This window comes from Mixophyes fleayi, chromosome 4 (genome assembly GCF_038048845.1).
Source record: "Mixophyes fleayi isolate aMixFle1 chromosome 4, aMixFle1.hap1, whole genome shotgun sequence".
Classification (NCBI taxonomy): domain Eukaryota; kingdom Metazoa; phylum Chordata; class Amphibia; order Anura; family Limnodynastidae; genus Mixophyes; species Mixophyes fleayi.
In genome coordinates, this window is record NC_134405.1 from 65,845,198 (window position 1) to 65,860,972 (window position 15,775).

At 43.5% G+C, this 15,775-nt stretch overlaps 1 protein-coding gene across 1 annotated transcript in view; it reads left to right on the top strand.

Annotated features, from left to right (window-relative positions):
* The window catches only part of LOC142151570 (STE20-like serine/threonine-protein kinase), a 57,915-nt gene extending 42,141 nt beyond the window's left edge, over positions 1-15,774 (top strand). The window contains exons 14-18 of the mRNA XM_075207354.1: positions 94-218; positions 477-662; positions 1,468-1,593; positions 15,372-15,485; positions 15,574-15,774. Of these exons, the coding sequence (XP_075063455.1) occupies positions 94-218; positions 477-662; positions 1,468-1,593; positions 15,372-15,485; positions 15,574-15,678 (656 nt within the window). The 3' untranslated portion in view covers positions 15,679-15,774. The remainder of the gene's footprint in view (positions 1-93; positions 219-476; positions 663-1,467; positions 1,594-15,371; positions 15,486-15,573) is intronic.
* Position 15,775: the final 1 nt, after the last annotated feature.

Consider the following 15,775-nt stretch of genomic DNA (forward strand, 5'->3'; position numbering starts at 1 on the left):
TATTGTCTTAAAAGCATAAACCATTAATTCTACTATATTTCACACTTAATTTGTAGCAAAAAGTGGGACTTATTTGTTCTGTTCTTCCGACAGCTCGTGAGTCTGTGATTCTGAGACTGGAAGAGCGCCATCTACAGGAAAAATATCAGCTTTTCCGACACCAGTTGATCGAACAACACTCTCTGCAAAAGCATCAGCTGCGTAAGAGGCATGAGAAGGTGAGAACAAGATGACGTCACAAGTTAGTCCTGGTCATACCTCTACTACGATTTGCCTTTACTTCTGCCACATCTGACCCCTGGTTTCCATGTTTATATTGCAGTTTTGGAAACAAAAATGGGATTTCTGAAAGGCTTCATTATAAATAGTTTGTTATCTTGTCAATGTCTATTAAGGAATATTTATTATGGTAACATTCTGAGTGGCAATTTATGGTGGGTGCAGTAGAATGACTGACCAATTGAACCCACCACTAGGAGATGGAGCGACTCAAACACTATCAGGGCATCTTACTGGACGAGCTGAAGAGCCAGCAGATGCAAGAGAGAGTCCGGAGTCAGAAGGCCCAGCGTGGGGAGGCCAGGAAGCGCCAGGCCATGTTTAAGGAGAGACTGAAGAGCCAAGGGCTGAGCGCTTCAGAACAGAAGGAAAGGAGCAAACAAGTAAGCATAACAGAATTCCACAGTTTCACATGTAGTCCATTGGGGGAGATGGACTCATTGGGTTATAGGACTGTCTAAGTTTGGATACAAAAATGAATTAACATTAAGTATAATATACTATTTTCCCATTTGAAGACAAAAGCAAATGGCATGAACCATACTAACCATGAAATAATAAAAACAGATGATAAAACAGCTGCCTATAGCACCTCATGTCTTTATAAACATATGTACCAAGTAACACTTATTGTCATAACATAACAGCTCGAACAAAGCTTGATTTCTAAATGTCTACAAAGTAGCAACAGTGAAAATAGCGCTAAGAGGCCACAGGTTTACTGTGCACCGGCTAGGTTAAGAAGCCTCTAGCAGTTTCTTGCCACTTTCCCTCTGCAAATCTCACCTATTACAAATAGAAGTGTAAGAGACAGACACATTTGCGTCACGGGGAGTTGGAACAGGTTGAATGTGGATTTATTTAGCATGCAGGGAAGCTACGAACAAAGCACTTTACATGTTTATATCAATAGACCAATTTAGTGTCTTAAATCAAGCCTTAAGGTATTTCATGATTTGGAAATAATTATTTCCAGTGTAAACATATCTGTTATGACAACCAGTAAGAAAAGTGTTTTATTCTAACCTCCAGCTCTTCCAATTTCAATGGACTTCTTCCAAGTGAGATATAAAATATGATGTGTTTTGGAAACATGAGGATAAGGGTTGTATTATGTATGCAGATAAAGTATAGCCTTCTACACATGCCAATATATTTTACTACCCAAAAGGTCTTTCCTCCCTCCAGTTCTTGCAACAAGAGATCATCAGTCAAAAGGAAGAGACTCAGAAGATGCAGCAGAAGCAAGAGCAGGAACTGCAGAAATTCAAGGAACATCTAGAAGAGACGTGCAAGGATCTGGTGCAGATACAGGTGACGAGATCAACTTGTTTTTCTCAGACCTGGTAGTGCTCCAAAGCTTTACTTACTCTGCTGAGTACTTCCATAGGCTCTAATCACTGAGGCATGAGGATCTACCCCTTTATAGGCTGTATTCTCATGACTATTGGTTCAGCACCTATTAATGTGGCCTCTTTCTGTGAGAAGGTTATTGGGTATATTTTATTTAAATTGTATCATTGAACCTTGAAGGACCAGAAAAGGTATTAAACACACAAACACGATGGTACAATTGTTCCCAACACTGACTGTAGTCTGATCTTAACCACATTTGCTTTTTCACTGATGACCCAATGTATTCCTACACATCCAGCTTCATTCATTTACTCCATCCACCATGTGCTGCAGCTTCTATTAAACAATTACAGGTTTCCATCCTTCAATCCCTTGGCATTAAAAACAAAAATAAACCCCATAACTGTTTCCTGTACCCTAGCCCTTCTGCTCACCCCTACTTCTAAGGAGGAGACAGATAGAAGTGGTGTCCAACAGAGGGTCTAGTGTTCGGAAGGACAGAATTGTGAGTTCCCCCTGTGTGACCCCCATGCCCAGAGACCCCTCACTGGATATACAGAAAACTACCTTAGGCCCTATGGTATTCCCTATAAGGCCTGTCCTCTGTAATGCCAGATTTATAAGAAACAAGGCCACTACAATTGCTTACCTTATTGTATTGTCAGATCTAGCATCCATTAAGCCCCTAACTTAGAAGCTGCAGTACCAGTCAATTACTCTGAGATCCTCTGCACAAGACAGGACAGCAGGGGAGGTGGTGTAGCAATTTGCTTTAAAAACACTTTAACTTCCGGCCCACCAAATAGGAATAATTTGAGTGCATGGCTGTCTAGAGTTCTACAGGTTTGGGTCTCAGAATTTCTTGTATACCACCTCCCCCACACAGATGAGAAGATAAACCCAGTTACTTGATCAGACCAGCACCACACTTGGTTCTCAACCGTTACCCCTTAAAATTGTACTTATTCATTGTGGATGATCAGGAATCGTTCAATGAGGGATGGTATTTCCCAGGATCTGATAGCAAATATGTATCTTTCTGATATAATGGCTGCCTGTGAGGATTCTTGTTTTCTTGTGCGTTACTATAATAGAGATGTGATGGCTGCAATGGACACTATCGCTCCTGTATGTAAACAACACCGCCAAGCATCTTGGTTTGACACCAGTATTGGGAAACTGAAAAACAGAGGGTTGTTGGTAAAGAATAAGTGAATGAAAAACTGAAGAATCTCAAGGCACAATCACTCATAGTGATTAGAGTTCCTATCAAGTGAGGTTATGGCAGCAAATGACACACTAGCTCAGCTTGTCCATAAAGTGGCTTTGTAGACCAGCTTGTATGCAGCCTAATGCAACCCTCTCCTAGGCAAGGTGCAATGAGTTTGCAATCTTCTTTGCTGTTAAGGTATCCTCCATCTGGGCTGGAATCCCAATAGTGATGTCAAATGATAGCCAAGGGTCCAAGTTTGTGAATGTGGTTATCTGGCCCCTTGGACTAACTTTGGAAAATATTGTTGCTGCATGACTAACTACAGACCAATATCAAACTTTTTATTTGTAGCAAAATTAAAAAAAGTGGTTGCAACACAACTGGAATTCAGTCTGTCAACCCACAATAAGAGGATTTTTATACTTACGATAAATCCATTTCTCTGATTCCATCTGGGGGTCACTGCTAACATGAGGTTGTATGAGGAGCTTGGAATTGGCACTTTACTAGTTAACTTTTGTCAAATGTATCAAGCTGACAGACCCTCTGCAACCTCTGTAGCTCCTCAGTTTAGTTATAAAGCCCCAAGGAAGGGGAGTCAAACAATCCGAGACCACAAATCAGAAGGGAGGGAACGCAGTGTCCCCCAGATGGAATGAGAAACGGATTTATAAAGTATAAAAATCCTCTTTTCTCATTCATCCAATCTGGGGGATACTGCTACCATGGAGACATTCTAAAGCAGCCCCCTCTAAGGGAGGGACCGCTCTGACAGCCCTGCCCGTAGAGTACTACGGGCAAAATTAGCATCCGAAGACAAAAAGACATTGAAATGATAAAATTTAGTAAATGTATGGAGTGATGACCAGATAGCTGCTCTACAAAGCTGATCCACAGAGGCACCATTAGTCGCCGCCTAAGAAGCCCCCAGCGAACGGGTGAAATGGGCAGCAATTCTATCTGGCACAGGTCTATTTGCATTGACATACGCCTGCCTAATGGTTGAGGTAAGTCATCTGGCAATAGTTTATTTAGAAGCCATCCCAACAAAACGAATAATGAATCGATCCTACAAATATTGGCTGTCCTCCTGACATAAATTCTGAGGGCCCTGACCATATCCAGGAACTCCATAGAGTTAGATCCAGAAGAAGACACCACCTCTTGGAACACTGGAACTACGATTTCCTGGTTTATATGAAATCCCGAAACCACCTTTGGTAGGAAGGAAGGGACCGTACAGAGCACCGCCCAATCATCATGAAATACAAGGAAAGGTTCTCTACACGCAAGAGCCCCCCAACTCTGAAACTCTGCGAGCCGATGCAATAGCTAAAAGGAATGCTACTTTCCATGATAGAAAACGAAAATCTGCCGACTGCAAGGGTTCAAAAGGTGGCCCTTGCAGCATATTGAGTACCAAGTTTTGATTCCAAGGTGAAGTGGGTGGAATATATGAAGGTTGTATACGCAGGACACCCTGCAAAAAAGTCAGTAAATCCAGCATATCTGCCAGCTGAACATGGAAAATACAGAGAGAGCTGAGACTTGCACTTTAAAGAAGCTAAACAAAGTCCTGCCTCCAAACCATCCTGGAGAGAAGCAAGAAAGTGAGGCAGGTGAAAGGAAGACATGGGGCAGGGCCTACTTTCGCACCACCTATTATATGTGCGCCAAATGCGGTGGTATATTTTTGCCGACACAGGTTTTCTAGCCCTTAGAGTGTCTACTACCTTGTTGAGAAACCTCTTGACCGCCAAAGGCTGGCTTCAATAACCACCCCGTTAAAGCCAGCCGAGGCACGTCCTGGTGTCAGAATGGTCCTTGAAGCAGGAGGTTGTCTCGAAGAAGCAGCCAAAGACCTTAATCCTCCGCCATTAACAGAATGTCTGAATACCAGACCCGACGTGGCCAAGCGGGAGCCACCAGAATTACTGGAAGACATCCCTGCTTGACCCGCCTGAGGACACGGAAAAGCATCGGAATGGTGGAGGACAGGTACCCCAACCCAAAGCTCCAGGGCATGGTCATGATGTTGACGGCCACCTCTAACGGGTCCCTGGCTCTTGAGCAGAATCTGGGGACAGCCTTATTGCAAACAGTCTGATCTGAATTAAGAAAATGCAGTTTTATTTCTAATGGTAATTACTACTACAGCCTTATTGCAAACAGTCTGATCTGAATTAAGAAAATGCAGTTTTATTTCTAATGGTAATTACTACTACAGCCTTATTGCCTTATTGCAAACAGTCTGATCTGAATTAAGAAAATGCAGTTTTATTTCTAATGGTAATTACTACTACAGCCTTATTGCCTTATTGCAAACAGTCTGATCTGAATTAAGAAAATGCAGTTTTATTTCTAATGGTAAATACTACTACAGCCTTATTGCCAACAGTCTGATCTGAATTAAGAAAATGCAGTTTTATTTCTAATGGTAATTACTACAACAGCCTTATTGCAAACAGTCTGATCTGAATTAAGAAAATGCAGTTTTATTTCTAATGGTAATTACTACAGCCTTATTGCAAGTTGTCCTTTCACTGTTTGTTTGTTTAAACATTTTACTGCTAAGGTTTGTTGTGGGGGGGGGGGGGGGGGGGTTATTGAGGGCTTGATTGAAGTACTCTGATCACATGTGTCTGTTAAGCAGATATATTCATAGTAGAATGGCTGCAAAGCCAGTGATGGTTGCTTAGTTAGTGTGTATAGCTCTAAGTGTATAGATACAAGTGTGAAACAAAAAATGTAAACAGCATAATTCGGAGTTATACCGGACTTACACTGGCGCAAACAGGAGAAGAACATTCTGCCTATTAACACAGCTGCACAAGGACAACTGTCAGTATTCACCTGAAACTCCATATTCTACCTCTGATGTTTTCAACTCACTCTGGCTACAAGCTACATGCAACATGAGGACTGTTTTGGACTCTGATCTCATTTTCCTCTCATCTCATGAAAGTTTGTTTTATTTGTCAGTTTGTTTTCAATGCAAAATCCACTCTGTTTAATCAGACTGCTGTACTACTTGCTCAACCACTCCCTACCCATGCTACAGTTATTTCAGTCCCCTATCTCACCACTGTACTTCAATTCAATTTAAGCTTTGTCTTCCTTTACAAGTAGGAAGAAATTATACTGTCTTTCAACCAATCTCCTCTCTCATGAGTCTGCAAAATCTCAGCTACTCAATTACCTGCTCTTTATTACTCTCCATTCAACACTTCCACCCACTCCCCCACATGGCTCCCCACATCATTACTTATACTATCCAGACATCCAGGAATACACTACATTTGCTGCAGCCTAGCTCTACACTACTTATCTGATTACACTGGACATTGCAATTAGGCAATTCCTTTAATTCCTCATTTTTGCTATTTGACTACTAGTCCCAATGCTTGCCAAAATATTTTTCTCTCTCTCCTTTCATGGCATTATCTTTAGGACTATATCATCCCTCACCCATCCTGCAACACACACCTCTGTCCACATTGCCCCTTCATTACTTCACTCACCTCTAGTTAACACTCATGAACTCTTTTGCTATTTAAATTCAATAACTTTAACAGCCTCACCCTGCCGCCAGAAACTAAAAGGACAGACATCTTACAATCATCTTTCCTACCTTTCTTCCTCCCTGCTTCTATTAGCTGGTGATATATCACCTAATCCAGGTCCCCCTCACTTCTCCCACACACATATATCTGAACACTACAGAAATCTGGCAAACCTCAAACACATCACCTGTCTCCCCTCTCTTCCAAAATCCTTTAGATGTGCTCTTGGAATGCACGCTCTGTTTGTTACAAACTTACCTCCGTACATGATACAACCTCAACCTTCTAGCAATAACAGAAACATGGCTCACGCATTCAGACACTTCCTCACCTGCATCCCTTTCACATGGTGATCTCCATTTCACCCACACCCCCAGACCAGGAGGCAGACAAGGAGGGGGGGTTGGACTACTTCTCTCCCCACAGTGCACATTCACAGTTCTACCAAGTATCCCTTCACTCACATTCACATCTTTTGAAGTACATGCTGTTAGGATTTTTAACCCATTCTCTATGCGTGTTGCTGTCATCTATCGCCCCCCTGGTCCACACCAACAATTTCTTGAACACTTCTCTGCATGGCTCCCTCACTTCTTATCTACTGATATCCCCACCATCATCATGGGTGATTTCAACATCCCTATTTCTAGTCCACGTTCCAATGCTGCTTCCAAACTACTCTCTCTAACCTCCTCACTTGACCTCTCCCAGTGGATTGAATCTGCTACTCATCAGGATGGCCACTGTCTTGATCTTGTTTTCTCTAGACTATGCTCAGTTTCTAATTTCCTTAACACTCCTTTCCCCCTCTCGGATCATCACCTTATTAGCTACGCGCTCACCCCCAGTTCTTTACCCTCCCTGGTATCAAACTCTTCCAAGCCTCCTCGTACCCGCAAGAATATCAACGCTATTGATTTTCAACAGTTTTCCACCTCTCTCCCCAATTTCTACATTCTCCTCCCCTGATCGGGCAGTACCCCATTTTTTTTATGAAACCCTAGCAACTGCTCTGGATCAAGTGGCTCCAGCGACACTACATACTTCGGGTAGAATTCGTTGCCAACCATGGCACACTACAGTAACACGAACTCTACAAAAACTTTCTCATAAAGCAGAACGTCACTGGCGTAAATCTTGTGCCTCTAATGATTTCATCACATATACTGATATCTACCACTCCTACAGAAATGCTCTGGACACTGCTAAACAAGCATACTACCGATCTCTCATCTATGCTCAGGCTTCTAACCCCAAACGCCTCTTTAACACATTTAACTCTCTTCTGAATCCTCCCACCCCAAATCCTCCAACTAACATCAGTGCACAGGATCTTGCTTCCTATTTCAAGGACAAAATAGATAAGATCAGGCTTGAAATGGTATCTCCCTTGACAAGCAATCTGCTCAATTCCTTTGTAGCACCCTCTGACACTCTCTCTTCATTTGATCCCACAAATGAAGAGGAAGTTTCTACTCTCTTCTCATCTTCCTACTCTACCTCCTGTCCTCTTGATCCCATTCCCTCACAAATGGGTATGTCCCTGTCTCCTGTGCTCATTCCCCCTCTAACTAAAATCTGTAATCTATCTCTTTCTACTGGTATTTTTCCATCTATATTCAAGCATGCAGTGATTACTCCCATTTTAAAAAAACAGAATTCTGACCCTAACTCTCTCATAAATTACCGCCCCATCTCCCAGCTCCCATGCCCCTCCAAGCTTCTCGAGAGAATTGCCTACACACGCCTCACACACTTTCTTACAGCAAACAACTTATTGGATCCTCTTCAGTCAGGCTTTCGCTCTCGACACTCCACAGAGACGGCGCTGACCAAAGTTGTCAATGATTTGATCACAGCAAAAAATAATAACCAATACTCTCTTCTAATTCTCCTGGATCTCTCTGCTGCATTTGACACTGTTGACCACTCTCTCCTCATACAAATGCTGCAATCCCTAGGTCTTGAAGGCACTGTCCTATCCTGGTTCTCATCCTACCTATCTAATCGATCTTTCAGTGTTAAATTCTCTGGATCCACCTCTGCTCCGCTTCCTTTATCAGTTGGAGTTCCACAAGGCTCAGTCCTAGGTCCTCTGCTATTCTCTATCTACACCACTTCTCTTGGAAAACTAATAAGCTCCTTTGGATTTCAGTATCATCTCTATGCGGATGATACACAAATGTATCTATCCTCTCCTGATCTTTCACCATCTGTGTTGTCTTGCGTTACTGACTGTCTTTCTGCCATTTCATCTTGGATGTCTTCTCGCCAACTCAAACTCAATCTTTTAAAAACTGGATTAATAATATTCCCCCCCAAGAACAGAAGCTTCCTGCCTGACATTTCTATTTCTGTTGATAACATGACCATAAATCCCACCCCGCAAGCTCGTTGCCTAGGTGTAATCCTTGATTCACAACTGTCGTTTATTCCCCACATCAACTCTATATCTAAATCATGTTACATACACCTAAAGAACATTTCCAGAATACACACATATCTGACACAAGACACCGCAAAAACATTAATTCATGCACTCATCATCTCCCGCATTGACTATTGCAATTCCCTCCTTACTGGTCTTTCCAAAGGCAGACTTGAACCCCTACAATCTATTTTGCACGCAGCGGCTAGACTGATTTTCCTTACAAACCGTTATTCCTCTGCTGAGCCACTCTGTCAATCTCTACATTGGCTGCCTGTATTTCACTGAATCCAATATAAAATTCTTCTACTAACATACAAGGCCATCAAAAAAATTGCACCGACATACATTTCCTCACTTGTCTCGAAATATCTCCCTACTCGACACCTCCGTTCTGCACAAGATCTACGTCTCTCCTCCACTCTCATCACATCCTCCCATTCTCGGTTACAGGATTTTTTCCGGGCTGCACCTACTTTGTGGAATTCCCTCCCTCGCACAGTAAGACTTTCCTCTAGTCTTCAAACCTTCAAGCGTTCACTGAAAACCCACCTCTTCAGACAAGGTTATGATAGTCCTCAACCATCATCTTAATTTCCCTAGATTACCCTATTGCCATCCTATACACTGCTAACGCAAGACAACAACCTTCTGACCAACATTGCAACACACACAGCCCACTCAGTACTTTTACCTTTGCGCTCTAGCTGGTCCATTGTGCAATATGATGTAGCACATGTCCTTGTGTTTCTAACTCCCATTGTCCTATAGATTGTAAGCTTTCGAGCAGGGTTCTCTTACCTCTCTGTCTGTATGTATTACCCAGTATTGTCTTATTAATGTTTGTTCCCAATTATAAAGCGCTACGGAATTTGCTGGCGCTATATAAATAAATGTTGATGATGATGACCCGTTGGTTGTGTCTCAACGCCATGAGATTCATGTCTGGAAGACCCCAGCAACTGGAAGACTTTCGGATGAAGCGCTCATTCTCCCGGCATTACGGCTTAGATAATCTTGCTCCCAGTTCTGTATGCCTGGTATGAATACAGCAGAGATTGAGGGAACCTGGCATTCTGCCCAAGCTAGGATCCGAGATGTCTCCCTCATTGCTGCAGATTTTCTTGTCCCACCCTGTCGGTTGACATAAGCCACTGCCGTGGCATTGTCAGATTGCAGACGGACTGGGGACCTCTGAAGGAAGGCCTGGGCCCCCTGTAGGGCCATCCACAGTTCTAAGATGTTGATAGGAAGTGAGGTCTCCTGATGCAATCAACGACCCTAAAGCCGCAGATGGACGATCACAGCTTCCCACCCCTTCAAGCTGGCGTCTGTGGTCACATTGACCCAGGACCACTGGGCAAAGGACCTGCCTATCTCCAAATGTTTTTGGACCATGCACCACCGAAGAGACACCCACGCCGCCAGGGACCACCGGATTAATTGGCGGTCCAAAAACAAGTGAGATCCTGACCACTTTTTTAAGAGGTCCCACTGAAAGCAGCGGGAATGAAATGCCTGTAGGGAAGAGTCTTGAAGGTGGCCACCATCTTGCCTAGGAGACGCATGCAGAGACACACATTGATGGTCTGCTGCAGGCTAAAACTCATGGTGATGTGTCCTGAACTGATTTGATCTTGTCCTCTGGGAGGAATATATTTTGTATGCGGTTATTCATTATGAGCCCAAGGAAGGTCATCCTTGGGCAGGGAATCAACTGGGATTTGTGACGGTTGATAATCAAGCCGTGGCACTCTAGGGTGTTGATGGTAAATACCAGGTGCTGAAGTAGCAGCTGAGCTGAGGAAGCCTTGATGAGCAGGTCATCTAGGTATGGAACTATTCTCACTCCCCATGGAGTGAAGACAGGCTGCCATGACATTTTTGTAAGCACCCTTGGCACCAAGAGGCCGAAGGGTACTGCCCTGAATTTTTAGTGTAATATCCCTACCGTAAAGCACAGCAGGGCCTGGTGTCCCTCCCATATGGGGATGTGCAAATAGGCATTTTTGATGTCTATCAACAGTATTTGCCTGCTTCCAACACATTTATTACAGATGGGAGGGACTCCATGCGAAACCTATCCACCCGCAGGTGAAGATTTAGTATATTTAAATTTAGAATGGGTCGGAGTGAGCCATCCGACTTGGGAACCAGAAAGAGGTTGGAGTAACACCCCTGTCCTCTCTGGTTCACAGGAACTGGGACGATGACCCCAGCTGAAAGAAGAGAGGCGACACAATGAAGCATTGCCTGTTTTCTTTCCGGATCCCGGGGCAGTTTTGTTGGGAAAACGACTAGGAGCTGGACCTGCAAGATCTACTATGTAGCCCCTCGTCATGATGTCGCAAATCCAGCCTTCTGTGAAGGACGCCATTCACTGATCCCTAAACAGAAGCAGATGTCCTCCCACTCCCGCAGCCGTGAGAAGGGGTGGACTACAGTCAGGCTGTCTGCTTCTCAGGAGGCTTGGGTGAGAGTAGGAAGACCTACCTCTACGAAAGTGACCCCTGTTCCCAAGCGGTCTGGCCTCTACCGAAGGGGCCCCCCCAAAAGGGCTACCGAAATGAACCGAATCTTGGAGTTCTAGATTTAGATACATTTACCGATAGGCAGGCACTCTTGCCACCAGTGGCCTGGCAAATAATATTGTCCAATTCAGGACCAAATAAAACTGTACCTGAGTAAGGCAAAGTTTCTAACGATTTCTTTGACTCAGTAACTGCATCCCAGTTCCTCAATCGGTGTTCTTTTAGCTGCTGCAGCTGAAGCCGATATAGAAGATGAAATGGAGGCTGCATTTTGGGCCGCCTCATATAAATAGCCTGAAGCCTCCTTGAGGTGCAGGGCCAGGGGGGAACAATTCTGAGCCTTGCCGTGCTCCCACCAACTGGTCAACTCATGCCTCCATGGCCTTTGCGACCCATACAGATGAAAACATGGGTCTGAAGGAGGTGCCTGCCCCTACATAGATGGATTTCAAAAATCCCTCTACTTTGCAGTCAGTGGCATCCTGCAGTGCCCGGTACTGGTAGAGTAGTGTGGCGGGCTAAGCGTGCAACCAGAGTATCCACCCTAAAAATCTTCACAACGGGCCAGATCCTCTTCCTATAAGGGTCACAGGGCAAGAAATCTCTGTGGAATAGTAAATCTATGGCCCGGCTGCTTCCGCGATCTTCTTAACTCAGCAGATAGAGGAAACCGGATTGTGCGTCTTATCTTTTTAAAAAGATCCTGATCAGACGATTTTGGTTCTTCTAGGTTCAAAAGGTCTAGAGCTTGATGGACTGCCAATACCAGATCGTCAATACCTCCAGGTCTGTTACCTGTGCGGGACCAGAATCATACATGAGTTCTCCCTCCTCTTCTGATGATCCTTCTGAATCCGAGAAGAACAGAAAAGGATGCGTGTGCCTGTGTCGTTTATTTCTAGGCGGATTAGCTTTTGAAGAGTCCCAGAAACGGTTTAACCGATCTAGGCTTCCGATCAGAGATGTGGACCAAACCGGTTCTGCAGAGGAGGGCCTGGGATAGCGAGTGCGGATGATGGGCCAGCCTGCCCAAGATTCGCTGACTCGGCCGTCACTGGTAAGTCGAGTGGGAGAGGGGGGTCAATAGCTACTGATGTGGAGGGGAGAACCGTGACAACGGCTGGTATCTTCACTGGCCTAGCGAGCAGAGAAGATGCCCACGCCGTTTCCTCCGGTAGAGGTAGTACACCAACCTGGGCCTGCGCAGGCTGGACCCCTGCATCACAGTCAATGCAGAGTGCCCCCCGGTCCTGTCGTCCAATAGGTAACTTAACCTTACACTTTGAGCAGGTAAAATATTTTGCACAAGGTGCCTTTCCCTTGTCAAACATGTTTATGAATGGGAACTGTGTCACCGTAATTGAGCAGAATGCAATACAATCACACAGGAAAAAAGATTGGTATAGATACAAGAATACAACTAATCTAGAACAGATACTCAAAAGTGGTATCTTGTAATAACCTATGTATAAGAGTGTAAACAGAATATAATAATAACTGCACAACAGTACTAATATACCCCTATATATAATTGAGTATAGACGTATAGAGCAAAATAATATATATAAATTGTGGTACTTAGCCTTCGAACAGGCTAAGCCAGGTCTACAGGAGAGGAGTCTGTCAGCAGCGTCTGCCGTGTCCAGTCTGAGAATCAGCTGGTTTCCCAGGCATTTTTGGCGCCCTTGAAAGAGTCAAAAAATAAAAATTGAGCCTTAGTAAAAAGGAATAAAAGAGTAAATATAAAATGAAACTAGATTATTAGTGAAGTAAGCCAAACTCCTTGGGCACTTATTCTAAAACAGAGGAGCTACAGGGGTTGCAGAGGGGAGGGGTCTGTCAGTTTGATACATTGAAAACTAGTTAAGTGCCAACTCCATGCTCCCCTCATACAACTCCATGGTAGCAGTGTTCCCCAGATTGGATGAATGAGACATTTATGATCCATTCCAATCAGGATCCAGGAGACAACTTAGCTTTTATCTTAGCACATGTGCTTATGATGATACCGGACCAGGGGATACTAAGAGCAACTGAAGAATTTCTGTGGCACAGTTCTTAGCTGGTTCAAATCTTTTCTCACAGGCCGGTCACAGTTCTTCAGGAGTATAGTTATCTGCACCAGTGCTCCCATCATGTGACGCACACAAGGCTCTGCACCATCTCCCATGTTTTCTATACTAAACATGCTACCACTGGGTGAAATAATTATACTTCCTAGCCTGGACTACCACTACTATGCAGATTATATGCTCAACTGTACACAGAACACAATTCCAGTTCTAAATGGCTATCTAGCAGTTGGCTGAGATAGTATCCTAATAAAACAGATGTTCTTATGATAAGAGCTCACCGTCAAATAACAAGACAGCAGCTAGGCCAGCCAACTGGGTTTAAGCTTGGAGGTTCAGAACTGCAAACTCTGATCATGTGTGAAATCTTGGTGTTGTCCTTGGTAGTGGCTTGACACTTAAACATCAGGTTTCAGCCATTATTAAATCTCAATTCTTTCATCAGAAGAACATGGCCAGAATCAAGCATTTATTTCCCTCAGATCTTCCTAGACCGATACATTTGTATGCATGTGTGTCCTAATGTTTGGACTACAGCCATGCATCCTACTTGGGTCTCCCAGAAAAAGAACTACACTGCTAGCAGCTGGCACAAAATGCAGCATCCAGGCTGTTATCTAACCTGTTTCTGCTACATAACTCCTGATCTTCATTCCCTTCACTGACTGCCTGTAAGATGGCAAACTTGAAGGAGCTTCCGATTCCCTATACACCCACTCACTTTGATCCACAGAAGGACCAACAGTACTTAGAATCTCCCATAATTCATACAGAGCTCGAGCTATAGCTTTGCAGCTCTCACTCTCTGGAACGCAGTGCCTTGCAGTCTGCAAGGCCCAGACTTTATACATCTTCAAAAACAAAAACTAAAGACTTGCCTGTTTAATCAAGCATTTCATTAATGCCCCTTTATTTTATTTAAAAAGTTTAGCTCTGTTAACCCTTTTGATGTTTATTTTGCATCATGTGTTTTATAATCTGTAAATGTAAACCACTTAAAAGTCCTATTGGGAGAAAATCACTATATAAAATTCTGACTATTATAGACATGATTGTACTCGCTGAAGAGTAGGAAACACCCGGGACAATGCAGATTTGATTTGTTTGGTGCGTCCTGCTCTCTCATTGTGTAGGACTAATTTACTATAGAAGATGTAAGCTGCAATGACAGGTGTTCTAGCTGTGTCTGCCTGCAGATGTAACCAACAGCACTGTAGGTAAATCACAATTTCACCTAACGTATGAGTCATTATATTCAGCTTTAACCTCCAATAACCATCTTCTCCTTTTATTTATGCAAGTGTGTGATTTGAGAGTTGCCCTGCAAGGCATTGCCACAATATACACAAACAAAATAACACCCTCAATAATATTATCCAATATAACTTCAACTACTACCCTCAAACTCTACCCTCTTCTCTATGGTTATGTAATATAATTGTTAGTTACTTTGTAACTTACAATTGTTTTTCAATTTATTTGGTAAAGAATTAGAGTTAAAGGGGTAGGATGGAAGAGAATAAATTACTGATATTTTTAAGTCTACAATGTTGTTTTATGTGGCAATGGTACACCCACCTTAAAAGAACAACTTCACCCAAAATGAGAAATTCAGTATTAGGTGGAGCAAAAGCTTTGACATAAAATATTACTACTTATATGTGTTGAGGCTATACAACCGATCTGGCGGTTTCCCCCCTAACAAGCGCCCTATGAGATAAGGCTGCCTTGGAAGAAGTGACCTGTGCCCCCAAGTCTGCTCACTCTCACCAAGGCAGTCTTTTCCAACAGGCAGGATGGAGGATAGACTCTCCTAACCACTGGAGACACAGTGGATTGCCTAAACACAAGCAATATTTTGTATTGATCGAAATATCCTTTACTTTTGCCTTTTCTCATTCATGTATATTCCTTTCTTTGCAAGAACAGGAGGAAAAACTACGGACTTTGCAAGAGCAGGAAAGTAAAAAGTTACAACGGCTGGATGCAGAGCACAGTATGGAGTCAGAGCAGTGGCGGGAACGTCTGCGACTTAGTAAAGAGGTATCTGGCCTCCATAGATCCCTTTTACACTTACCGAACAATCTGTCCCTTGTTGCTTCCCTACTGACGCTACTCATGTTCCTTTCAGAACCTGGACACAGAGTTTGCCTTCAGACAGCAGCAGATCTCAGAGACGGGAAAGCAGCCATACAAGGATTCCGACAGGAGAACCTCCTGGTTCTTTCCTTCCTGACAGCCAACGGTGCACCCAGAACATGACAAAAACACTCATACAATCCCCTCAATGTATTTGTTGTAATCAAGTATTAAACCCACACTTTGGATTTTGG